The following is a 27,763-nucleotide window of genomic DNA, read 5'->3' as shown; positions in this document are numbered from 1 at the left end:
GTCAACGTCAACTCAGGTCAACAGTCCATTGGGAAGGAGGCATGAATGCTACATTTGACTGAACATAGGTAGTTAGGTACTGTAGGCATGTAGGTACTGTAGGTAAGTAGGTAGTGATAACACGTTATCTGGTAAAACTAGACGAAGTGATTTATAAAATGTGCATTTCCAAACAATAATTCACTGACAGAGGTGGTGAGCTGGTTAAATGTTTTACAATGTGTACTGTAGAATAAAAAATGATTGGTGGAGTGATCAAAAGACATGATTGAGTCAATAGTGTGTCTAACAGTTCTGGATCCCAAAGCTTTTTGATCACATGACCATATTTTGCCTATCCGAATCCACCTTTCAGTTCCTATTCACTATAGACAGGCCCCGTGGGAGGGAACTTTAGCTGGTACATGTGGCTTCCATATGTTTGATATGTTCCATTTATTCCATTTCAGACATTACAAAAATGCCCATCCTCCTATAGTTCCTCCCACCAGTCTCCTTTGTTGCTCAAATAGGTTAATAACTGATTGATAGTGCTAAGTGGTTTGCTGCAACCTACAGTATCAGACCACTACTTATGACACAACTGATTACAATATAGCTACAGTATGTCAAGGGGCAAGGCTCTAGACTGAAACCATTTAATGGCGTTTTGCAACCCTTTGACTTGGCTGTGCGAGTTAAATTTGTATTGGGTGCCGTGCGAGCTGAACATTCATGACATGTTCACCTCACTCAAAAGTTTAAAAAAAATAATTTAAAAAAAAGTCCTATTTTTTTGGGTGGCTAAGATCATGATTTGGTCAAACAGTAAAGTGCATTATCCTCATGATTCCTGCAATGAAAGTTTCTGCCCAGTCCCTTGGCTTGTTTCGCTGGAGCCACAGTGTGCACTCCGGGAGAGAGAAAAAAGGCTTCTTGATTGTATAGCATTTCAATATAACATTTCAAAATCCAATTGCATGAAATACATAGCTTTAGAAGCACCTACTGTGCTCAGCTTTCTGTGGGTATACTTTATATTTGTAATTTCCATCATTTTCAGCTCAACTGAGCTCCTGAGTGGCACAGCGGTGTAAGGCACTACATCTCAGTGGTTGAGGCATCACTACAGACACCCTGGTTCAAACCCAGGCTGTATCACGACTAGCAGTGATTGGGAGTCCCGTAGGGCGGCGCACAATTGGTCATCTGGGTTTGGCCGGTGTAGGCCGTCATTGTAAATAAGAATTTGTTCTTAACGGACTTGCCTAGTTAAATAAAAAAATAGCAACTATTTTACAATCAAAATATTAGATATGGCTTTAAGATACGAAGCCTGCGAAATGCGCTATTGCGACTGCATAGGGTAGCAGGGCTACAACTGCAACAAAAAAAGGACATTACATTTACTTTTAGATTAATACATGGCTACTAGCAGTGGGTATTATATTTAGTATTAGTGATCTAGCTAATGTGTTTTGAGTTTTCACTTTATCATGTGGTGTATAAGCCCCAAAATAAATTTGCCTATGATATTTGTGCACATAACGATATAGGCAAATTCATCTCTATTGAACAAAAAAATATCAGAAAATTCTGGAGCCCTATTTTAACAGTAAAATATAACAACTCACAATTCATAAATATATCAACTCGCAATTCATGACAATTTTTGGATTACGTTGCACATCAAAATACTGTATCTGGAATCATGCTTTCCTGCTTGGACGTTAGATAGAACAACTTATTTCTTGAATAGCCTACCATCTCAGTAGTTATAGTCCATCTTGGGTTAGTTATACAAATCTTTGATTTGACTTTACTCCCATAAAAACTCTGGATGGAAATGTGGTTTGTGGCTAATGAGGCAATACAAATGTGATGTGACTAAAATATGACTCAAATTAAAGTGCATTCAGTTGACTAAAATGGCTCTGTTTTTGTCATTTTAACAATGACTAAATCATTATTCAAATCACAAAAATGTGACTAAGATTTAATGATATTTTAGTCAAATACCAGACTAGAATGAATCTAAAAAAGAGTGCCAAAATGAACACTGAAGCAGATCTGTCGTGGGGAGGGGCTGGGCGTGTGGGGGCTGGTGGAGCGGTGGGAAGAGGAGGCGGTGGGGATGTTCCAGTATTGGCTTTGGAGGTCAAGAGCAGAGAGAGCGAACCCGGAGAGATGACTGTTTCTCTCCCTGGGTCCGTCACTGTCCAGGGGTAGGGGCAGGCTCATGTAATTCCTCAGGGAACCATCACTGCAAAAAGAAAAACACACAAGGCCATTAGCCTTTATTCATACTGTATGACATACATCCAAATCTACACGTAGACTCCATCCATCCATAATATAACCCAGTAGTAGAAACTCCATGTCTCTCACCTGGTTATGTCTGCTGGTGCTCCTCTCCGGGTCTGTCTGTACACGCTCCCAGCTACATCCCCAGCCACCCCAGCTAGCCAACGCATATCTGCAGGCACCTCTGGGATCCACTCCACAAACCTGGAGTACAGGAGAGGGACAAGAAGAGTCAATGTACTGTGATGTACCACCAGTGGTGGATTGACTTGCCTATTTTGTTACAATGTCCACTAGGTGGCGGCCCTGTGCAGGACATTCAAATTGATTGGGTTTAGTAAGAAACCTCAACCTATTAAATTGTATTTGTCACATGCTTCCAACAATGCAGAGATAAAAAAGACAAATAATAAAAAAAGAATAATACAAGGAATAAATACACAATGAGTAATGATAACTTGGCAAAATACACAGGGTACCAGCACCGAGTTGATGTGCAGGGGTACGAGGTAATTGAGGTAGATATGTACATATAGGTAGTGATAAAATGACTAGACAACGGGATAGATTAAACGGTAACAGCAGCCTATGTGATAAATCAAAAGAGATTAGTACGAAAAGGGTCAATGCAGATATTCCAGGTAGCTATTGATTAATTATTTAACTATTTAGCAGTCTTATAGCTTAGGGGTGGAAGCTGAACGGTCAATGTCTTGGGTGGCTGGAGTCTCACAATTTTTAGGGCCTTCCTCTGACACCGCCTGGTATAGAGGTCCCGGATGGCAGGGAGCTCGGCCCCAGTGATGTACTGTGCCGTACACATTACCCTCTGTAACACCTTGTGGTCGGATGCCAAGCAGCTACCATACCAAGTGGTGATGAAACCAGTCAAGATGCTCTCAAAGGAGCAGCTTTAGAATTTTTTGAGGAATCTATTCAGGCTCCTGAGGGGGAAGATGCATCATCTCCTCTTCACGACTGTGTTGGTGTGATGTGGACCATGATCATTCCTTAGTGATGTGGACACCGAGGAACTTGAAGCTCTCGACCTGCTCCACTTCAGCCCCATTGATGTGGATGGGGGCATGCTCAGCCCTCCCCTTCCTGTTGTCCACAATCAGCTGTTTTGTCTTGCTGACGTTGAGGGAGAGGTTGTTGTCCTGGCACCACACTGCCAGGTCTCTGGCCTCCGCCCTATAGGCTATCTCATTGTCATCGGTGATCAGGTCTGCTACCACCATCGTATCGTTGGCAAACTTAATGATGGTGTTGGAGTCGTGCGCTGCCAGTCATGGGTGAACAGGGAGTACACTAGGGGACTAAGCACGCACCCCTCAGGGGCCCCAGTGTTGAGGGTCAGCGTGGCGGATGTGTTGTTGCCTAACCTCACCACCTGGAATGGCCAGGCAGGAAGTCCAAGATCCAGTTGCAGAGGGAGGTGTTCAATCCCAGGGTCCTTAGTTTAGTGATGAGCTTGGAGGGCACTACGGTGTTGAACGCTGAGCTGTAGCCAATGAACAGCATTCTCACGTAAGTGTTCCTTTTGTCCAGGTGGGAAAGGGCAGTGTGGATTGTAATAGAGATTGCGTAAACTGTGGATCTTTTGGGGAGTTATGTGAATTGGAGTGGGTCTAGGGTGTCTGGGATGATGGTGTTTACATAAGCCATGACTTTCAATACATTTTATGGCTACAGATGTGAGTGCTGCGATAGTCATTTAGACAGGTTACCTTGGCGTCCTTTGTCACAGGGATTATGGTGGTCTGCTTGAAACATATAGGCATTACAGATTGGATCAAGGAGAGGTTGAAAATGTCAGTGAAGACGCTTACCAGCTGGTCAGCGCATGCTCCGAGTACGCATCCTGGTCATCCGTCTGGCCTTGTGAATGTTAACCTGTTTATAGGTCTTTCTCACATCGGCAACAAGAGCGTGATCTCACATTCAACCGGAACAGCTGCCAGTCTCATGCATGGTTCAGTGTTGCTAGCCTCAAAGTGAGCATAGAAGGTATTTAGCTCGTCTGGTAGGCTCGCATCACTGGACAGCTTGTGGATGGGTTTCCCTTTGTAATCCATGATTGTTTGCAAGCCCAACCACATGCGACGAGCTTCTGAGCCAGAGTAGTAAGATTCGATTTTGGTCCTGTATTGACGCTTTTTCTGTTTGATGGTTCGTCGGAGGGAGTATCGGGATTTCTTATAAGCATCCACATCAGTGTCCTGCTCCTTGAAAGCGGCAGTTCTAGCCTTTAGGCCAGTGCGGATGTTGCCTACAATCCATGGCAACAATAAATATGTATCTACGGTCAATTTGGGGACGACGGCGTCGATGCACTTATTATTGAAGCTGGTGACTGATGTGGTAAACTACTCAATGCCACCGGATGAATCCTGGAACATATCCCAGTCTGTGCTAGCGAAACAGTGCTGTCCGCGTCATCAGACCACTTCCATATTTTGCCCGTCACTGGTACTTCCTGTTTGAGTTTTTGCTTGTAAGCAGGAATCAGGAGGATAGAGTTATGGTCAGAATTGCCAAATGGAGGTCGAGGGAGAACTTTGTATGCATCTCTGTGTGTGGAGTAAAGGTGATCTAGAGTTTTTTGGACTCTAGTTGCACAGGTGACATGCTGGTAGAAATGAGGTGAAACGGATTTCCTGCATTAAAGTCTCCCTCCACGAGGAGCATTTTCTTGTTTGCTTATAGCCCTATACAGCTCGTTGAGTGTGGTCTTAGTGTCGCATCGGTAAATGGTATGGTCTACAGCTTATCATGAGCTATTCCAACTCAGGAAAGCAGAACCTAGAGACTTTCTTAATATTAGCGATCGCACACCAGCTGTTGTTAACAAAGAGACACACACACCACCTCCCCTGAGCTTCTCAGACGTCACCGTTCTGGCCAAATACATTTATATTTACCATGTCCTTGTTCTGCCACAACTGAGAAATATAGGATATTACAGTTCTTCAGATCACATTGATAGGATAGTCTCGAACAGAGCTCATTCCGTTTATTTTCCAGTGATTGCACGTTCGCCAACAGAACAGAGGGTAGATAATTGGTTGCTGTAGTGGGCTAATGAGGTTGCTGTATGCTAAAGGATAGTTATGCTAAAGGTTATTTCTGGGCTTTTTAAAAGCTGATTTGTTTGCATTACTGTTGTCATTGGTTGCTGTTTGAGCTACTGTGACTGCATTGAGTTCATTGAGGGCTTGTTAGTTTGTGGTAGGTAGCACTAGTAGTGGTATAGGATGTAGACTTACCTCTTGCCCACTGAGTAGGCTGATACCACAGGTAGTGTGCAGGGCAGGAGCATGTAGGAGGCCACTCTGACCGGCAGCATCTCAGACACCTGAGCATACAGACCAGGCTTCTGCTGGCACGCCTCACAAAACACTACAGTCATAGAGACACAATATGTCACACTTCGCTGACACGGGCACAGCCTCAGATGACTTTCAGATACACAGAACAACCACACAGTTTAAGAGTTAAGTTCCTCCAATTCATCACATTCTGCCAAGGGGCGTAGAGACAATGTTGTAGTTTTCAACCAAGTTTGCTACAATTCTACACATTTTGCCATGGGGCGGAGAGAAGATTTAGCAGTTTTTAATATGATATCTGAGTGACTAACAAAATCATTGGGGGCTCCCCGATCTGTAATTCAACCATGATCATGATTACTGTAAGTTTAGATAAATTCTAATTTAGCCAACTATCAATCCCCCCCAAAAAATGCTGACATGGGCTAATTGAGTGACGGAGTAGCTAAGTTTCCATCCAATTTGCGACAGATTTTCATGTGAAAATATGATAAAATCTGCATAAAACAATATGCACATTTTCCCACCAGAGATGTGTTTTCATCTATCTGAGTTTTTGTGGATAAAAGGCTGGTTGTGATGAGTTAGTGCCTGCCATGTCTGCATCTATAAAATTGTACTGGCATTTCATGTTTTCATCAGCCTGGTGGTGACCTTTTTTAATGCTTCAGGTAATTCAACTGCATTAAATGGTTGATGGAAACCTGCTTAGTGACTGACATATCAAGAGAAAAACCGCTGATGCACAACCATCTTACGAAATTGTACCTTGTGTATTCTACTATACGAACTCTCAAGAGTAAGTTGAGACCCCGGCTGAGTAAAAATATATCATATATATATATATACACACAAAAACGTGGAAATTCATACGTAGGCCTACAAAAGGGCCAGTTGCCAATCCCTGGTCTAGGTTGACCCATTTACCTTTTTTGATTTGGGTTGGCAGGTTATCAACAATCTGCTCATCCAACCACCAGTGTTGCTTCCTCAGGAGGCGGAGCCGCCAGAACATCCAGTTCTTTGTTGTTTCCATGGCGATGGGCTTGCAGCAGGCAGCTTCTGATAGGTTGGGGTTGGGGCCGGCAGTCGGACACTCCAGCTTCAGCAAGTCTGACATCATAAACAATACATTCATCATCTTTGTAATACAGCATAGACAAGTTGTTTGTTTAGCAACAAAACCGACGCGTGGCAACTATGGGGCAAAACAGACAAGGTTGGCTTAGGTTGTTGACAACATGTAAACTATATTTTGTCTCAATGTTTATTGAAACCATAGATACAATTGCACAATGAGCATTTGTTGTCACTTAAATACATTGTTAAAGTTGTTGGTTAGCTAGCTAGCCATATTAGCATTGACATGAAATCAGTCTAAACACCTCAAAACAAGACCTGGTAATCAAGATAAAACTAGCTGAAACAAGCCACCTACGAGTCCCCACACGGCAGTTTCTTGTCATTGTTGCTAGCTATCTGACTGTTCAGAATCATAACAAAGCATGGCTTCGCGCACCTTGTCAGCCAACCCTATACAAATATTACACCATAAATAAGCGTTGGTTTACTCCATACTTCATATTGAACCCTGTACAATTGACATCATTGATGCTCACTGCATGTATGTCACATTAGCTTATGATCTTAGCACAGCCCACTACTACTGTCAAAGGCAACATAGTTATACTCACGGTTCTCCTCAAGAAAGCGAAGGGCGTCCTTGTAGCCACTCTGACATATCTCTGCCATGACCTGTCAAAGAAAACACATAGTTCGTACCTATTGAGGTAAGGGATCATATGCAAGAGGTAGATTGAATAAATATACTGCTCATAAAAAAGAGACACAAGATACCCACAAGACAGAGATTTTGTTAATCATATAACAACCGATACAGTTGAAGTCGGAAGTTTACCTACACTTAGGTTGGAGTCATTAAAACTCATTTTTCAACCACTCCACAAATGTCTTGTTAACAAACTATAGTTTTGGTAAGTTGGTTAGGACTTCTACTTTGTGCATGACACAAGTAATTTTTTCAACAATTGTTTACAGATTATTTCACTGTATCACAATTCCAGTGGGTCAGAAGTTTACATACAATAAGTTGACTGTGCCTTTAAACAGCTTGGAAAATTCCAGAAAATGATGTCATTTGCTTTAGAAGCTTCTGATAGGCTAATTGACATAATTTCAAATCAAATCAAAGTTTGTCACGTGCCCCAAATACAACAGGTGTAGACCTTACAGTGAAATGCTTACTTACAGGCTCTAACCAATGGTGTTTAAAAAAAGGTATGTATGTATGTATGTGTGTATGTGTAGTAAAGAAATAAAACAACAGTAAAAAGACATTTGAAAAAAGAGTAGCAAGGCTATATACAGACACCTGTTAGTCAGGCTTATTGAGGTAGTATGTACATGTAGGTATCGTTAAAGTGACTATGCATATGTGATGAACAGAGAGTAGCAGAAGCGTAAAAAGAGGGGTTGGCGGGTGGTGGGACACAATGCAGAGAGCCCGGTTAGCCAATGTGCGGGAGCACTGGTTGGTCGGGCCAATTTAGGTAGTATGTACATGAATGTATAGTTAAAGTGACTATGCATATAAGATAAACAGAGAGTAGCAGCAGCGTAAAAGAGGGGTTGGGGGGGAACACAATGCAAATAGTCCGGGTAACCATTTGTTTAACTGTTCAGGAGTCTTATGGCTTGGGGGTAAAAACTGTTGAGAAGCCTTTTTGTCCTAGACTTGGCACTCCGGTACCGCTTCCCATGTGGTAGTAGTGAGAACAGTCTATGACTGGGGTGGCTGGGGTCTTTGACAATTTTTAGGGCCTTCCTCTGACACCGCCTGGTGTAGAGGTCCTGGATGGCAGGCAGCTTTGCCCCAGTGATGTACTGGGCCGTACTCACTACCCTCTGAAGTGCCTTCCGGTCGGAGGCCGAGCAATTGCCGTACCAGACAGTGATGCAACCGGTCAGGATGCTCTCGATGTTGCAGCTGTAGCACCTTTTGAGGATCTCAGGACCTGAGGGGGAATGGGCTTTGTCGTGCCCTCTTCACGACTGTCTTGGTGTTTTTGGACCAATCTAGTTTGTTGTTGATGTGGTCACCAAGGAATTTGACGCTCTCAACCTGCTCCACTATAGCCCCGTCGATGAGAATGGAGATGTGCTCGGTGCTCCTTTTCCTGTAGCCCACAATCATCTCCTTAGTCTTGGTTAGGTTGAGGGATAGGTTGTTATTCTGGCACCACCCGGCCAGGTCTCTGACCTCCTCCCTATAGGCTGTCTTGTCGTTGTCGGTGATCAGGCCTACCAATGTTGTGTCGTCAGCAAACTTAATGATGGTGTTGGAGTCGTGCCTGGCCATGCAGTGGTGGGTGAACAGGGAGTACAGAAGGGGACTGAGCACGCACCACTGGGGAGCTCCAGTGTTGAGGATCAGCGTGGCAGATGTGTTGCTACCTACCCTCACCACCTGGGGGCGGCCTGTCAGGAAGTCCAGGATCCAGTTGCAGAGGGAGGTGTTTAGTCCCAGGTTCCTTAGCTTAGTGATGAGCTTTGAGGGTACTATGGTGTTGAACGCTGAGCTGTAGTCAATGAACAGCATTCTCACATAGGTGTTCCTTTCGTCCAGATGGGAAAGGGCAGTGTGGAGTGCAATAGAGATTGCATCATCTGTGGATCTGTTTGGGTGGTATGTAAATTGGAGTGGGTCTAGGGTTTCTGGGATAATGCTGTTGAAGTGAGCCATTACCAGCCTTTCAAAGCACTTCATGGCTACGGACGTGAGCGCTACGGGTCTGTAGTCATTTAGGCAGGTTGCCTTTGTGTTCTTGGGCACAGGGACTATGGTGGTCTGCTTAAAGAATGTTGGTATTACAGACTCAATCAGGGACATGCTGAAAATGTTAGTGAAGACACCTGCCAGTTGGTCAGCACATGCCCGGATGACACGTCCTGGTAATCCATCTGGCCCCGCAGCCTTGTGTATGTTGACCTGTTTAAAGGTCTTACTCACGTCGGCTACGGAGAGAGTGATCACACAGTCGTCCGGAACAGCTGATGCTCTCATGCATGCCTCAGTGTTGCATGCCTCGAAGCGAGCATAGAAGTGATTTAGTTCGTCTGGTAGGCTCGTGTCACTGGGAAGCTCGCAGCTGTGCTTCCCTTTGTAGTCTGTAATAGTTTGCAAGACCTGCCACATCCAACGAGCGTTGGAGCCGGTGTAGTATGATTCAATCTTATCCCTGTATTGACGCTTTGCCTGTTTGATGGTTCATCGCAGGGCATTCCGGGATTTCTTGTCAGCTTCCGGGTTAGAGTCCCGCAGCTCTAGCGGCAGCTCTACCCTTTAGCTCAGTGCGAATGTTGCCTGTAATCCATGGCTTCTGGTTGGGGTATGTACGTACAGTCACTGTGGGGACAACGTCCTCAATGAACTTATTGATAAAGCCAGTGACTGATGTGGTGTATTCCTCAATGTCATCGGAAGAATCTCGGAACATGTTCCAGTCTGTAGCAAAGCAGTCCTGTAGTTTAACATCTGCTTCATCTGACCTTTTTTTTAATAGGCCGAATAGACCGAGTCACTGGTGCTTCCTGCTTTCATTTTTGCTTGTAAGCAGGAATCAGGAGGATAGAGTTGTGGTCAGATTTACCAAATGAGGGCGAGGTAGAGCTTTGTACGCGTCTCTGTGTGTGGAGTACAGGTGATCTAGAAATGTTTTTCCCTCTGGTTGCACATTTAACATGTTGATAGAGATTTGGTAGAACTGATTTAGGTTTCCCTGCATTAAAGTCTCCGGCCACTAGGAGCACTGGGTGAGTGGTTTCCTGTTTGCTTATTTCCTTATCCAGCGGACTGAGTGCGGTCTTAGTGCCAGCATCTGTCTGTGGTGGTAAATAAACAGCCACGTATAGCTGAGAACTCTCTAGGCAAGTAGTGTGGCATGCAGTTTATCACAATATACTCTACTTCAGGCGAGCAAAATATCAAGACTTCCTTAGATTTTGTGCACCAGCTGTTGTTTACAAATATGCACAGACCGCCCCCCTCGTCTTACCAGTGTGTGCCGTTCTATCCTGCCTCGGTACAGCGTGTATCCCGCTAGCTGAATATCCATGTCATCATTCAGCCACGATTCCGTGAAGCATAGGAATTTACATTTTTTGATGTGCCGTTGGTAGGATATTCGTGATCGTACCTCGTCTAGTTTATTGTCCAATGATTGCACGTTGGCGAGTATTATTGACGGTAACGGCAGCTTTCCTAGTTGCCTTCTGCGGGTCAGGATGAGGTATCTGGCTCTTCGTCCTCTGCGTCGCTTCCTTTTGTGAATAATTGGGATGTCTGCTTGTTGTTGAAGAAATCTTTGTCTAATCTGAGGTGAGGGATCACTGTCCTGATATCCAGAAGTCAATTGGAGGTATATCTGTGGATTTATTTCAAGGCCTACCTTCAAACTCAGTGCCACTTTGCTTGACATCATGGGAAAATCAAAAGAAATCAGCCAAGACCTCAGAAAAACAATTGTAGACCTCCACAAGTCTGGTTCATCCTTGGGAGCAATTTCCAAACGCATGAAGGTCCCACGTTCATCTGTACAAACAATAGTACGCAAGTATAAACACCATGGGACCACGCAACCGTCATACCGCTCAGTCTCCTAGAGTTGAACATACTTTGGTGCGAAAAGTGCAAATCAATCCCAGAACCACAGCAAAGGACCTTGTGAAGATGCTGGAAGAAACAGGTACAAAAGTATCTATATCCACAGTAAAACGAGTCCTATATCGACATAACCTAAAAGGCCGCTCAGCAAGGAAGAAGCCACTGCTCCAAAACCGCCATCAAAAAGCCAGACTACGGTTTGCAACTACACATTTCTGACAAAGATCATACTTTTTGGAGAAATGTCCTCTGGTCTGATAAAACAAAAATAGAATTGTTTGGCCATAATGACCATTGTTCTGTTTGTAGGAAAAAGGGGGAGGCTTGCAAGCCGAAGAACACCATCACAACTGTGAAGCACGGGGGTGGCGTAATCATGTTGTGGGGGTTCTTTGCTGCAGGAGAGACTTGTGCACTTCACAAAACAGATGGCATCATGAGGCAGGAAAATTATGTGGACATATTGAAGCAACATCAAGACATCAGTCAGGAAGTTAATGCCTGGTTGCCAATGGGTCTTCCAAATGGACAATGACCCCCAAGCATACTTCCAAAGTTATGGCAAAATGGCTTAAGGACGACAAAGTCAAGGTCAGCATTTGTGTATGAGAGAATCTACAGATCTGCAGTTCATGTGGGACGCTCTGTGAACGCAGCTGCCCTCATCTCCATCTACATGGTGGTGCAGGTTAGAGAGCTATGCAACTCCCTGGCGAACGGTGGCACCGTCGACCGGGAGAAGCTAATGGAGCTAAGTCACCATGCCGACCATACCACCAGCACACTCAAGTGTACTGCGCACGCGACCGCCGGCCAGAGAGCCATCTGGCTGAACAACGCAAGGGTGTCAGAGGGAGAAGGGAAAGATTCTCAATGGACAGATTGATCCAACCAGACTTTTTGGACCAGCCTTACAGGATATACAGGCCAGGTTTGACTCTAAGAAAAAGGAGACTGAGGCACTGGGCTCCCTGTTACCACAGAAACAATCCCTGAAACCGCAGAAGCCCACGTTTGCCCAGGTTGTCAACATGAGCCTTCCCTCCCAGAACTGGAGGATCCCCAAGAAGCCTCAGCAGGCTTCTCCTGCATTTATGACCCAAGGACAGACACAGTATGCTCACCAGCAACGCAGTGCCTCAGGACACAGGCGTCACTCCAAGCAACGAGCAGCGGAGACACCCTCAGCTTCATCCGGAGGGAAGGGGAAGAAGCGGCACACCTAGTGCTTGAAGATCCGGAAGAGTTCCTTTGACCTTAATGACCAGAGTCTTCTCGGGAGTCCTGCGTCAAGTCCCACAAGCTCGTTTACACATGGTATAGGTGTAGCACAGGAGCCCCCCTCAAGACCCATAAGCCCTCATTGGGGTGGGTCAACACTACTCTTCCCCAAGTACAGTTCTCAAATAAAGAGTTCCCATCACATCCAGGCCCACGGTCCGAGGGTGATGGTTCAGAATGTTCCCATGCAAAACAATCAACCTGCGGATGTGCCCCAGTGGGGTGACTGCCACAGAGCTCCCCGTCCCCCCCAGGGGGCAGGCGGGTTCGCTTACTTCTGACAGAGAGCAGTGGCATGCGTGTGCAGTCTCCCCTTGGGTTCCACGCACAGTAGACCAGGGGTACAGACTACAATTCAAAGGGGTCCCCTAGCGGTGCATGTCCACTGCACAGGGGGAAGCTGCCCGAGACCTTAGGGATGAGATACAGTCTCTGTTGGCCAAGGGAGCCATATGCGTGGTGCTGAGGGAGGAAGCTCACCTGGGCTTATTCAGACGGTATTTCTTGCACCCACCCCCCCCAAAAAAAGGGGGATCCTGGATTTATAGCACTTCAACAAGCATCTGAAAGTCTACAGATTTCGAATGACTGGTTGATCTGCGCGGACACTCGGGCGGAGGCAGTGGAGCACACAGCCCTGCTGTTGTCATGCCTACTCACTCTAGGCTTCAGGATAAATCGTGCCAAAATCGTACTCTACCTGACCCAGCAGAAATATTTTAGCGATTGTCTCTGGACAATCTGGAAAAAAAAAATCCTGTTGAGCAACCCTCACTGTAGAGACAGCAACGGCTTTTCGCCACTGCCTCTGTGTTTTGCCCAAACAACATCAGTCACGTAATGGATGAGTCTGAGGCTTCTTGGGCTCATGGTCTCCATGATTGTGGCAGTTCCGCTTGGTCTCCTCATGAGAGACTTCCAGCAGTGGGTGACCTCACTTCACTAGGACCCGTTTCTCCATCGGCACAGGCGCGTGCTTCTCTCTGCAAAGTGTATATCGGCACTTCAATGCTGGAAAGACCCAACCCTATTGACGTGGGGCTGCCCTACTGGGAGAGTGTTCACGCGTAAAGAAGTGACAATGGATGCATCACTACAGGGATGGGGGCAGTCCACAAAGGGCGTACGGTGAACAGCGTATGGTCAGACTATGAGGACAGCCCATATCAACGTTTTTGAGCTCTACACTGTGTTACTAGCCCTCAGGCACTTCCGTCCATTCTTACAGGGCCAAAATGTCCTGGTCAGGTCTGACAATACGTCTACGGTGGCATATATCAACTGCCAAGGAGGAACATTCTCAACTTCACTCTCTGGCGAGAGAGCTCTTGCTATGGAGCAGCGACCATCTGTTGTGTCTCGGAGCAACACGTGCCAGGTAGACTAAACTGAAGTGCGGATTTACTGTCGGGGGGAACCCCCTACCAGGGGAGTGGTGACATCATCCTGAAGTCGTCAAGGAGGTGTCGGGGCGTTACGGAAGGGCTGCTGTTAATCTGTACGCATCGCAGGACAATGTGCACTGTCGCTTGTTTTTTGCGATGAGAGATCACAATGCTCTTCTAGGCGTGGACGCGCTGGCCCACAAGTGGCCAGACGTGCTTCTGTATGACTTCCCTCCAAATGGGCCTGACCCCACCTACTCTGGACAGAGTGAGAGCAAATGGTCTATCCCTCATCCTGATAGCTCTGCAGTGCTCGGGAAGCCATGGCTGGCGGAGATTGTACCTCTCCTGTACACGCAACCATGGTGCCTCCCACAGCGCAGGGATCTGCTATCCCAAGAGCAGGGCGAAATATTCCACCATCATCCCGAGCTGATGGATCTCTGGGACTGGCCCATGAAAGGTCCAACTTAGACTCGGCGGGCTGCCTCTGAACGTGGTTGCCACAAATCAGAGTGCCACAGCCCCTTCAACAAAGAGATCATTACGACCTGAAGTAGAGGGGATTCGAGAGGTTGTGTTAGAGACGAGAGTTGGTGTTCTTTCAGTGTTCCATCACTGCCGTTCGCTCCTTCCTACAGGAATTTCTCGACAAGGGCAATGTGGTAGAAACCTACATGCGTGCTCGGTTCATTCTTTATGCACTCAGTTTGCCCCTGACTACTCAGGGGCAAACTGAGTTAGGAATGAACGCAGCGTTAGGACATATCATAAGGTCATTACCATGACTTATAGTAGACAATCCACTGACCTCTTTCCCTTCCACCCTCCCCTGTTCTCTTCTCCAGAGCAGCATTAACACGTTGTGTCCGGCACGCGCACTGCGCAATTACATCGACAGTAATAGGCCATTCTGGAGTTGTGATCAACTGTTTGTTTGCTTCACCAACCCTGCTCGGGTTAGGGCTTTGCCCAAACAACACGTCTCCCATTGGGTAATCACCAAGGCGTACAGTTGTCGTGGATTGCAGTCTCCCCTGGGTGTCTGGGCACATTCCACTATAGGAATTGCCACATTATGGGCACTGTTCAGAGGCATCTCCGTCTTGGAGATTTGTGTGGTGGATAGTGAGGTTCTATCACCTGGATGTTACTGTGCCCTCCCTGGCACACACAGTCCTTGGTGCTGGAGCTGAGTAGGATGGATCAGGTACATTACCATGTACCAAAACAGGCTTCTCAGGAAACTGACTACTGGCAATCGGTGTGTTTTGCAAGTATCCCATAGTGAGATGTCGAACCGAGTCGACTGAAAGAAAACTTTGGGTTACCGTATTTAAGCCCAGTTCAGTGTAGGCGATGAGGGAGACATCTCCCCAGATTGCCCCTCTTGCACGACTTGTGTAAGAGGTAGTTCTTAGAATGAGGAACCCAGAGCAGTACAGGGTGTTATATAGACATGCAAGGCATACACCCACAAAGCTCTGATTGGCCTGTTAGGCGTGAATGAATAAGGCTTCAACAAATGACCCGCCGAAGAAGGCGTGTCCCATAGTGAGATGTCTCCCTCAGGAAACCGGGGTTACATACCGTAACCCAAACATTTAATATTAGATTCATAACCCATACATAAGACATTTACAATCAGGCATAAACAACCACGTCTAATAAATGGGACTAAGGAGCATCCTGATCCTCCATCCTACCTTTGGCAACAGGGCCTACATAACGACTTCCTAACACATTCATAACCCATAAATAACGCATTGGTAAGCAGTCATAGCGGGTGACCACCACTCCTAGAGTGGTTCTTAGGAGAACCCTTTTTGGTTCCAGGTCGAACCCTCTGTGGAAAGGGTTCTACATGGAACCAAAAAAGGTTCTACTTGGAACTAAAAAGGGTTCTTCAAAGAGTCCTATGTGGACAGCCGAAGATCCATTCTAGGTTCTAGATAGAAACAAAGGTGCTAAGTGTGTACCTTGGGTTCTGGGGGGAACAAGGCCTTGCTGAGGCGGTACATGTTGCTCAGGTTCAACCGGATGGAGGTATTGGTGAGACGAAGCTCGTGGAAGTTGAAGGAGGTGTCCCGTGGACAGATGTCACTTTCGCCCGAAAACGGAGAGATGCTGATGGTGTTCTTCAGCTCCGACTGAGGAAGGTTGTCACTGATTCCCCCATCCACGTAACGCTACAGAGAGAAGAGGGGGAGACAGGGAGGAGGAAGAGGAGGAATAATTGGGTGTTTTTGGACCCATGCACAAATTCAAACAAGCCTGTTTCACTATTTCCTTACATCAGGACCACAGCCTCTCCACAGAACAAGACCCCAGGCATACTGTGGTCAAGATGTCTCAGGGCTGACAGATATGACTGTTCTACATCTCTTATACTGTATAAAGGCTATCAACTTAGAATGAATGCCAGACAAATCTTCTCCAAGGGGTAAGACACTTCAATATACAGTGGGGGAAAAAAGTATTTAGTCAGCCACCAATTGTGCAAGTTCTCCCACTTAAAAAGATGAGAGGCCTGTAATTTTCATCATAGGTACACTTCAACTATGACAGACAAAATTAGAAAAAAAATCCAGAAAATCACATTGTAGTATGTGCTAGAATAGCACTATTCCATGTAGTTCTCATTCCTGTTATTATGTTACTACTGATAATGTATGCAAAGAGTCCTTGCTCTTGTGTGTTGCTGTGAAATAGGATACTATTTGTATAATATACAGTCCTTGTCATCATTCTTACTGTGCTATTGTCACGCTCGTCATTAATCTGGTGTTACTATGTAATGCATGGTTATTAAGTCATTATTAGATACAGTCCTTGTTGTTCTATACCATATCTCATTCTATCGTACTCTGAACATATCTATTCAGGACAGTGTATTTGTCTCCTGTATAGCATATTTACTCCCTCTCTATTTCAGTCCATTACAGAACCATACCCATGTACATCTTCTCCTGTGTATGATTAAAGTTCCTGTGCGTGTTAACTCTGGGCTGTTTTATTCCCTCTAACCGGGGGAGGTGTCAGTGAGTCACGAACCAGTAAAATATGTAGAGGGTCGCTCTCTTTCAACAGCCCTGTGCCCGAGACCAAAATAGATATAGCACATAGGCCACTTAAGCACTGACAGAGACCATTAGGTATTTTGAGAAGAGAGGAAGTAAATAATAGTATTTGGAAAATCTATTATAAATATCTTCTGCTAAAAAAAAAAACGTGCCACTTAACCCAACTCGGTTATCACTGAAATTGAATGTATACGATACGACATATTCAAGGAAACATTTTCCTTGTGGGCATATTAGGTGTGGCGTGTCAGTACAAGATTTCTCCTAAACCAGCTTCTCCACACTGCCAAATCATGACCAAACAGACCGACAGTACTATTCGGAGAATTAATCAATTTTGCCAGTCTTATGTAATTGCACGATGCAGCTCCATTTCAAGTACAGATTTGTGCATAATTAACATTTTTCTTGTGTAAAACACTTAGGACATCTAAGGGAAAAAAGGATATCAGTGCCAGTTCCAAAGCCAGATTAAGACTCAATTTGGCAGTGAGGTTGGCAAAAACATTGGGTTGTTAGTTGACCCGAAATGCACATAGATACTTTTTTCTGGATCTTAGTAGAATTTGGACCCATTTTGAGTCCCACATATAATCGTGTTCTCTCTACTCCCACCATTTAAAAAGGGGAAACCGAGTTCGTTTCTAGTAATCTCTCCTCCTTCAGTCTTATTCTGTGGACTTTACATGGCGGTTAGCAGCCAACCTGGCTACGCAGACGCTCATTGACGCGCGCAAGCAGTTTAGATTAAATGGTTGAACAACATGCATGTGTACATTTATTTTGCAACGCATGCAATGAGGGGCGGTGTGGTAAAAGCATATTAGACAGGTCTGTGTGTTAATGTGCTCAGTCACAATGTAGACTTGGCTCTGAGACAGTTCTTCCCCTGAGTCAGAATGGTACGAGAGAGAAAGAGAATACTTTGATAGGTCATTGTTACATGGTAGTTGATGTTTTGGAGGACTGTGCTCCTATGTCCTAGTGACTCAGTTTAGAATGGAGACACCCTGGACTTCCTGGTCCCAATCTGCTGAGGCCAGAAACCAGTCTGGAAGTATTTAATACACCACTGGTCTGCCAAGGGAAATGGTTCACGGGCTGATTAGCTCCTAGAGTAAGGTAGACTGACACATGAACAAGTACCAGAGTGTATGCACAGACCGACAGACAGAGACAGACACACAAACAGAAAAACACAACATTACGCTACACTTGAACCTAGCCACCTTATGACTATGACCTGAGCAATAAAGGCATTAGAGACGAGACCATAATAAACCCAGTCTAACATCTGCTGCTTTTTCTTAGAAAACAAGGAAACAGTGTTCAAAGAAACGTAAGAAAGCAGTTGAGGCATTAGGGCCTTGGGCACTTACCACTCCTTGGAAGGATGGAGGGATCAGGCCACAGTATATGGGGATGAAACAGCTACACAGCAGTGCCTGTAGACACATCAGGGAGAGAGAGATGTTACACAGTCCAACCCAGTTTACATTACATACAACTCATGTAAACAGTCAATGACAAGGCCAGTAAGTGAAAGGACAAATATGTATGGGATATGGAAAAACTCAAGTGCTCAGGGGTGTTCAGGGCCCATATTCACAATGTGCTTCATAGTAGGAGCGCTGATCTACGATCAGGTCCCAACTCCAATCCATTATGATTTAAGTGGAAAAACTGATCCTAGATCAGTACTCCTACTCGGATATGTTTTGTGAATGGCAGCCCAGGTGGGTTGAGTGGGGACTCACCTGGATGAGCTCCTCCTTGGACTTGAACTCGGACACGATGACGTTTTGTCCATCAGACACGCGAGTGAGTGACACACACAGCCTCCCGGAGGCGAGTGTGTGCGCGTCGGCGGGCAGGTCACGCTCCAGGCCCGACCTGATGATCTTGACCGGGTTGAAGGAGGGGTGGAGGGGACCCAGGTTACGCTTCCGGGCTTCCTTGACTGTCTCGATCACATCCTCACAGCACTTAGCTAGAGGAGGGGAGAGACGGAGAGACAGTGTGTTAGTTGTGTTTGGGCCTTCCGCTGGGAGGAATTGAATGTTTTTTATTCAAAGGAAGATTGATTCTCAAGGGAACTAAACAGTGATCTGTAGCTCACAAAACATTTCTCCACTGGTTTAACTTATTTACTGCCCTGCACCTGTACTGAGCTAGTTATGTGTGTTCATCTTATCTACACTTGGATGGAATGCATCTGAAGACTGTTATACACAGTGTTCTAGTAAAGAAAATCTATTGGTGATAAGAAAATACTGAGGTATCTAATAGTTCATCAAATGGCTATCAAGACTATCTGCAGTGACAGCCTTTTTTTGCACTGACTCTCTTGCACTGGCTCTATGCACACTCACTGGACTCACCCATACACTCACACATACTACAGTGACAATCACACACACACTACATACACTCTCACACACACTTTCACACACTGCTCCTACTCTATTTATTGGCTGTTTATTATCTATTCTGATTGCCTAGTCACTTTTACCCCTACCTACTTGTACATTTGACCTAAATCACCTCAACTACCTCATACCCCAGCACATTGACTCGGTACCGGTACTCCTTTTATATAGCCTCGTATATTTTGTGTTCCTATTTCCTTTTTTTGTATCCAAATGTTCTTACTTAAGCCCTTCACAGTAAAGTTTACAACTGTTGTATTTGTTGCATTGGGCACAGAGAATATTTTGCAGCTGTGAAGCAAATTTCCTGTAATAAAAAAAAATGTCATGGCTTATGATGTATTCATATACTATCTGGGGGGACCAACCCAAAATTAATATATGTCAAACAGTCCCTCAACCAGCCAAATCACCAGTTGAGATCTTTATCAGCCTCTCTCCCCTCAAACATACAGTCATCACAGGAAGGTTGGTGGCACCTTAATTGGGGAGAATGGGCTTATGGTAATGGATGGAGCGGAATCAGTGGAACGGTATCAAATACATCAAACACATGGTTTCCAGCCATTATTATGAGCCGTCCTCCCCTCAGCAGCCTCCACTGACGGTCATAAATCAACAGCTGTTCAACATGGATTCTTCAACGGCAAAACTATTTTGGTGCATCTTTTATTGGAAGTGTTGTTAATGGTAATGTTATCTGTCTTAGTTGGCAGGCTAATGCTACCACACATTCATGGGCGTTACCAAGTAGACCTTATGCATTTATTTATTTATTTTAGCTTTTTGAATAATTCAAATCAAATCAAATTTTATTGGTCACATACACGTTTAGCAGATGTTATTGTGGGTGTTTCGAAATGCTTTTGTTCCTAGTGCCAACAGTGCAGTAATATATAACAACTCACAAAAATACACAGAAATCTAAAAGTAAAAGAATGGAATTAAGAAATTGATAAATATTAGGAGGAGCAATGTCAGAGTGTCATTGACTAAAATACAGTAGAATACAATATATACATATGAAATGGTTCCATTATTAAAGTGACCAGTGATTCTATGTCTATGTACATAGGGCAGCAGCCTCTAAGGTGCAGTGTTGAGTAACCTGGTGGTCGGCCGGCTAATGATGGCTATTTAACAGTCTGATGGCCTTGAGATAGAAGTTGTTTTTCAGGCTCTCAGTCCCAACTTTGATGCACCTTTACTGACCTCGCCTTCTGGATGATAGCGTCCTCGATGATCTTTTGGCCTTCATGTGACATCGGGTGCTGTAGGTGTCCTGTAGGTGATGTGTTGTGCAGACTGCACCACCCTCTGGAGAGCCCTGCGGTTGCGGGCAGTGCAGTTGCCGTACCACACGGTGATAGAAGTCAACAGGATGCTCTCAATTGTGCATCTGTAAAAGTTTGATGTTTGTAGGGGCCAAGCCAAATTTCTTCAGCTTCCTGAGGTTGAAGAGGCACTGTTGCACCTTCTTCACCACACTGTCTGTGTGGGTGGACCATTTCAGATTGTCAGTGATGTGTACGCCAAGGAACTTGAAGCTATTCACCTTCTCCACTGCGGCTCCGTCGATGAGAATAGGGGCGTGCTCTCACTGTTGTCTCCTGAAGTCCACGATCAGCTCCTTCATTTTGTTGACGTTGAGCGAGAGGGTATTTTCCTGGCACCACTCCACCAGGGCCCTCAGCCTACATGGAGGAGATGTCTCGTCATTGTTGGAAATCAGGCCTACTACTGTTGTGTCGTCTGCAAACTTGAGGATTGAGTTGGATGCGTGTGTGGCCACACAGTCATGGGTGAACAGGGAGTACAGGAGGGGACTGAGAATGCACCCTTGTGGGGCCCCTGTGTTGAAGAGCAGAGAAGTGGAGGTTTTGTTTCCTACCTTTGCCACCTGGGGGCGGCCCGTCAGGAAGTCCAGGACCCAGTTGCACAGGGCGGGGTTCAGACCCAGGGCCCCAAGCTTAATGATGAGCTTGGAGGGTCCTATGGTGTTGAAGGCTGAGCTATAATCAATGAACAGCATTCTTACATAGGTATTCCTCTTGTCCAGATGGGATATGGCAGTGTGCAGTGTGATAGCGACTGCATCATCTGTGGATCTGTTGGGGTGGTATGCAAATTAAAGTGGTTCCAGGGGTGTCAGGTAGGGTGGAGGTTTATATGATCTTAACGAGACATCACTTCGTGATGACAGGGTTAAAGTCATTTAGTTCCGTTACCTTTGCTTTCTTGGGTACAGGAACAATGGTGGACATCTGTGGACAGCAGACTGGGATAGGGAGAGATTGAATATGTCCGTAAAGATTTCAGCCAGCTGGTCTGTGCGTGCTCTGAGGACGCGGCTAAGGATGCCGACTGGGCCAGCAGCCATGCGAGGGTTAACATGCTTAAATGTCTTATTCACATTGGCCACGGAGAATGAGAGACCACAGTCGGTGGAACTGTGTTATCCTCAAAGAGAGCAAAAAAGGTGTTCAGCTTGCCCAGGAGCAAGACGTCAGTGTCTGCGACGTGGCTGGTTTTCCCTTTGTAATATGTGATTGTCTGTAGACCCTGCCACATGTCTCATGTCTGAGACATTTAATTGAGAATCATATAATTGAGAATACGTCTCTGTACTGACGTTTTGCCTTTTTGATTGCCTTACGGAGGAAGTAACTACACTGTTTGTATTCTAACATATTCCCAGTCACCTTGCTGTGCTTAAATGCGGTGGTTCGCTGTTTCCGTTTTGCGCGAATGCTGCCATCTATCCACGGTTTTTGTCTGTGCATATGTCAATGTAAATCTCAGAGGCAACCCGGAACATATCCCAGTCCATGTGATCAAAACAATCTTGAAGCATGGATTCCGATTGGTCAGACCAGCGTTGAATAGACTTTAGCACGGGTACTTCCTGTTTGAGTTTCTGTCTATAGGAAGGGATGAGCAGAATGGAGTCATGATCTAATTAGCCAAAGGGAGGGCGGGGGAGGGCCTTGTAGCCATTCCGGAAGGAAGAGTTACAATGGTCGAGAGTTTTTGAAGTGCAAGGACATCAGGCAATATGTTGATAGAACTTTGGTAGCGTTTTCCTCAAATTTGTTTTGTTAAAACTTCTTAAGGATAGCCCCCTTTTTTTCCAATTTTAGCCTAAATGACATACCCAAATCTACCTGCAGCTCAGGCCCTAAAGCAAGGATATGCATATTCTTGGTACCATTTGAAAGGACACAGTTTTAAGTTTGTGGAAATGTGAATTGAATGTAGGAGAATAACACAATAGATATGGTAGAAGAAAATACTGTGTTTTTTTTTCTTTGTATCTTTCTACCACTATCTTTGAAATGCAACCGAAAGGTCCCTGTTCCAGCCATCACTGGTTGTAATTCTGATGGTGTCCACAAGATGGCAGCAGTGTATGTGCAAAGTTTCAGACGGATAACTTGAAGCATGAGCGAACTCCATGACATTTAGTGTGGAGTCACCCAGGTACATTTGGGCAAATCATGAAGTATACATTTGCATTCATATTACATTTTTTCGGATACTCCCATAAAGCCCAGCTCATTGGCTATCTAGCTAGTTTTGACCCCGATTGGTGCTTATTTGACAAAGTTAGAGTCGTTCAAGTGAAGACCACCCGCGTCATCGGCGTGCCATGAAGTTGTCACTTATATGTACCGACATTTGTTTCTCTAAAATCTGTGATGATGACACAAGACACTGCATGATTTACAAGTCCAGTGTAGTTCCTTGAGGGCCATCATGGTATTGGCTTGAGGGGGAATATACACGGCTATGACTATAACTGAAGAGAATTCTCTTGGGAGGTAATACGGTCTACATTTGATTTGTGAGCTATTCTAGGTCGGGTGAACAAAAGGACTTGAGTTCCTGTGCGTTATCACAATCACACCATGAGTAGTAAATCATGAAACAATCATGAAACACCTTTCTTTTTCCCAGAGAGTTCTTTATTCCTGTCTGCGCAATGTACTGAGAACCCAGATGGCTGTATGGATGGGGACAGTATATCCGGAGAGAGCCATGATTCTGTGAAACAGAGTATGTTACAGTCCCTGATGTCTCTCTGGAAGGAGATCCTCGCCCTGAGCTCATCTACTTTTGTCCAGGGACTGAATATTATACTCGGAAGCGGTGGATGGTGTGCACACTTCCTGAGTCGGACTAGAAGCCCACTCCGAATAACTCTTCTCCACCGGCTGCGTCTTGGAGCAGCCTCTGGGATAAGTTCATTTGCCCTGGGGGGTACGAACAAAGGATCTATTATGGGAAAGTCGTAATTTGGGAAAGTCGTACCCTTACCTACATATACAAATTACCACGACTAACCTGTATCCCCGCATATTGACTCAGTACCGGTACCCCCTGTATATAGCCTCTGTATTGTTATTTTGTGTTACTTTTTATTATATATTTTACTTTAGTTTATTTAGTAAATCATTTTTCTTGAACTGCATTATTGGTTATGGGCTTGTAAGTAAGCCTTTCACGGTAAGGTCTACACCGGTTGTATTCGACGCTGTGACAAATAAAATGTTATTTGATTCTGGTTGTAATGCTGGCGAGTTACCGCCGCTCTGATATCAAAAAGTTATTTCCGGCTGTATGTAATAACACAAAAAACGGTCTGGGCTAATGATGTAAGAAATAACACACAACAAACAAAGAAGAAGAGCTGCCGGCGTCATCTATTTTACTTCAGGAATGATGTTCAAACCCCTGCTCATATGAAACCTCTCTCCTGGACGAATCAATTGATCCACACCAGTCACTTTCCTCCATCCTCACCTACCACAGGTACTTTTGGCTGGCTGAGTTAGCGTTTTATAGCCTATGCAAGCACAACACTATTTTGAATATCTAGTTTATTCAATTGTTATAGCCTACTGACTCACTTTTGAAAGAAATCCTGAATATGTTGCCAAGCAATTGTGGTCCCAATAAGGGCCCCTGTTTATAGTGTTTTAGGCCATCCAGGGCTTTTTAAAATCCAAGACCAAAAATACTAGACATTTACATAATTGTATTTCACTTTACAGGAATCTCTGTGATACAACCTCTCCCCGGATTACACAAAACTAAGTACTATTACTCACCTCAGCGGAGTACCTGACCAGAGCTCCCCTTTGCATGCACATAAAAACATCTATAGATATCTGTACATCCCCTGAACTGTGACATGAACTCAGGCTACCTGTCTTTCCCTTGCCTGTCGTTTGCTCTGTATTCGTAGTGCCTGTATAACATCGACATTGAGTAAAGCTGAAACAGTTCAAATGGGCTGTGGGCCTGTGTTCGGTACAGCTACATGTTCAACACAGCTCAACTGTCATGACCTGTTTAATTGACACCTCCCCACTAGATGGGGTGATGTACTTGTTGTCGGTGATATAAAAGTTGGCGTTGATGGGGTCACAATAGTGCATTGCCTGTCAAGTCTCCTCGCTGCTGATTGGTCAGCTCAGTGGAGCCACATTCTTATCTGGTCGAGGCTGGAGAAGGGGAGGTGTAGTTGAGTGAGCTTGAGTCTTTTACGGTCTGTGCCTGTCAGCTTGTAACATGATGAATGAGAGTGAGAAAGGGCCTGGAAGATATCTGTAAGATATTTTGTGAATAGGTCTAAAACCGTAAATGTATTTGGAGAGTTTTTTTGGCCACCGAGCCTAGACACAAACATTCATGAACACGTGAAAAAAGTTCTCTCTACATCAAATAATGTATTTTTCTCCATAAAATTGCTGCAGAAAGATTTGACACAATTGTACATTTTGGAGAGGTTTTTGATGCCTGGGTATGAACAAAAGAACATTCAGTCAGATTGGTATAAGATATCAGCATAATTTTTCCAGGCACATGTTGACAAGATGTTGGGGAATCACTGGAGGGTGACCAGCTGAGTATATTTGACTAGTCACATTAGTGTACAGCTCAATGAACAAACCAGGCGTTTTGTTATATTTCAGTCTTCTGTGATATAGTGTATATAAAGTGTAATATTGGGATGCAATCTCAAAATGGAATACATTTCAACTCCATAATCATACATGGTACAGGTCAATTCTTCAATTTAAGCCCATAACCATGTGTGATGTGTATACTCTTGTCTCAAAGTAGATTTGTTTAAGACTACCAGGAAACGCTCTGTGCGGACCCCTGTTTAAGCCCACAGTGGTAAAAGGTTCATGACCCCTATATTGACTGTTCACTCTATAAGTCAAATAAATAAATAAATGTATTGGTCACATACACGTGTTTAGCAGATGTTATTGCGGTTGTAGCGAAATGTCTCCCTCTATTACTCTTTCTTTCAATCTCTCACCCTCTTTAACGCGCTCTCATTTAAACACGATACAACTGGGACAGGTATGGACTGATTCCAAGAAACCTGGCAGGCTACTCCTTAGTCTCTTGACTATAAGGTTCTAGAGTTCAAAATTAAGAGAGGGAAAAAGGCCAGGTATCGCACAGACAGTCAGCTAAGAACTACTCTCTAAGTCAGTTCTATTATATTATATTTGTTATATTTGCTCTTAATCGTGATTGCGTGTGTGTCCCAAGTCAGCGAGATCCATCAGTACCATTGGGAGGCCTCTGATCCAAAGGACCAATAGGTCAATAGTCCTATAACTGACCCAGATGACTTTTATCAATGGTGTGACATGATCAATGAGTGGAAGGATACCATATTTATACACAGGCATGTATTTTGGCTCAAATTATACATAATTTGCAGTTTTTAACATGAGAAAAGTGTAGCCTTTTTTTAAATTCTAAATTCAACCTATCTATTACATAGGAGCAAAGTTTCCAGCATTGTTAAAGTAATTTCACCCCATGTCTCAAGATCACAAGTTATTATTCTTTAAAGTGAATTTGACTGCTAATCTGAAGTTGCCCTAAACACATGAAAGAGAGGACTACTCCTTGTGCGTAAAAGTCTCCATCCAGGCAATCAACTGATGACAGGGACCGGTGAAATCAAGGGGCCAGTGTACGGTACTGTAGCCTACCTATGGATGCTTGGCTGGCGAGCATCGAGGCAGAGAGGGAACCAGCTGAAGCCCCGTAAATCTTGGTGGCACCTTTGATGAGGTAGGGCGCTTGTTCCAACAGGCAGCTGGCCACTCCGATGTGATAGATCCCCAGGAACCCGCAGCCGGCGAACGACAGATTCCATTCCTTTGTTAGGTCGAACATCCCGGGAGGACAGTCTTTAACGAGGACCTACAAGTTTGGGTAAATGCGCTCGTTATGATCAATCCAAAATGTTAACTTTTTTGACAAGTTCCCTTCAGTGTTGGTTGAATGTCAACAACAGCTCCGAAAGATATTGGAATAGAGGACGGCTCAAACTCACGTACACTAGCCAGTTTACTCCTCTTGTGCAATGTGCGAAGACACGGAGAGTCATCTACTGAGAATCGCCGGAGCGCTGAACTACCCGGTTCTAGAAGAGGGCAGGTCTGGCCAATCTGCATAAGGAGTCTTATTTTAGGTGGAGCCACGTCCCACACTCTGCATTGGAAATAAATGACAGAGATGCATTCGATTAATATCTATTATATCATAATCTGTATATTTGTTTAACCTGCCTGCTATTACTATAACAACTCGAACCTTATTAACCGATTTGAGTAGTCTATATCGTCTACTGCGGTCAAGAGAGCCGAGACTCGCAAAACCCAGTCAAGCCACCCGCGCTTCAGGCTCCTCCTGAATTTGGTTCACGAATACACAACACTTTCCGGTATCGCGTATTTTCAGGTAGGAAAACCTAGGGGGGTGGAAAGATCATGTCGTACCATTCTAGCCAATGAGAGGGCAGATAAGCGTGTGAACAACTGACACAACTCCGATATAATGTTTTTTTTCGCAAAGTTGCCGGGATGTTACGTGCTCTATTTATAACAGTATACTCGTAACAACCTAATCATTGCGAAACTCATATTCGATCAAACAAGTAGTGATGTTACGTTTGATACAGGAGCTCCAAGGCATGCCTTGAAATCGTTAAGATGCTAACGCCTCGATCACACCTACAGTACAAAGAGCAAAATGGTACGCAGCACCATATGGATATGTGTGCAACAAAAGTTCAACATTCACCTTCTGCTACCACTTCTGTCAAGCCATTAACGCATAAAATGTGATGCATGCGTTCGATAAATACAACGTGTAAACCACACAGAACGCTCTGCAAACACAGCTTCCATTGGTATCTGTGTTACTGTACCCTCCTATTGTTCTCTCTTGCCTCAAATCAAATCAAATC

At 44.7% G+C, this 27,763-nt stretch overlaps 1 protein-coding gene across 2 annotated transcripts; it reads right to left on the bottom strand.

The window, feature by feature from the left end:
• Positions 1-193: 193 nt before the first annotated feature.
• Positions 194-27,254, bottom strand: LOC112216895 (patatin-like phospholipase domain-containing protein 2). 2 transcript variants are annotated; one of them, XM_024377034.2, is made up of 11 exons: positions 27,109-27,254; positions 26,853-27,006; positions 26,502-26,715; positions 18,805-19,037; positions 18,427-18,492; positions 15,944-16,153; positions 7,310-7,370; positions 6,543-6,728; positions 5,553-5,685; positions 2,368-2,487; positions 194-2,242 (listed from the first exon to the last, which is right to left on the bottom strand). In XM_024377034.2, the coding sequence occupies exons 2-11, from the start codon at positions 26,967-26,969 to the stop codon at positions 2,014-2,016; spliced, it is 1,569 nt and encodes a 522-aa protein (XP_024232802.1). In that variant the 5' UTR covers positions 26,970-27,006; positions 27,109-27,254; the 3' UTR covers positions 194-2,013. The 2 variants fall into 2 exon arrangements, with proteins under 2 accessions (XP_024232802.1, XP_024232801.1); XM_024377033.2 differs by having other exon boundaries at positions 26,853-27,231.
• Between the last annotated feature and the right edge of the window lie 509 nt (positions 27,255-27,763).

The sequence above is a fragment of the Oncorhynchus tshawytscha genome, linkage group LG17 (genome assembly GCF_018296145.1).
Source record: "Oncorhynchus tshawytscha isolate Ot180627B linkage group LG17, Otsh_v2.0, whole genome shotgun sequence".
Classification (NCBI taxonomy): Eukaryota; Metazoa; Chordata; class Actinopteri; order Salmoniformes; family Salmonidae; genus Oncorhynchus; species Oncorhynchus tshawytscha.
Note: the sequence above shows the minus strand (reverse complement) of the source record. Positions and strands in the feature narration are given on the sequence as shown.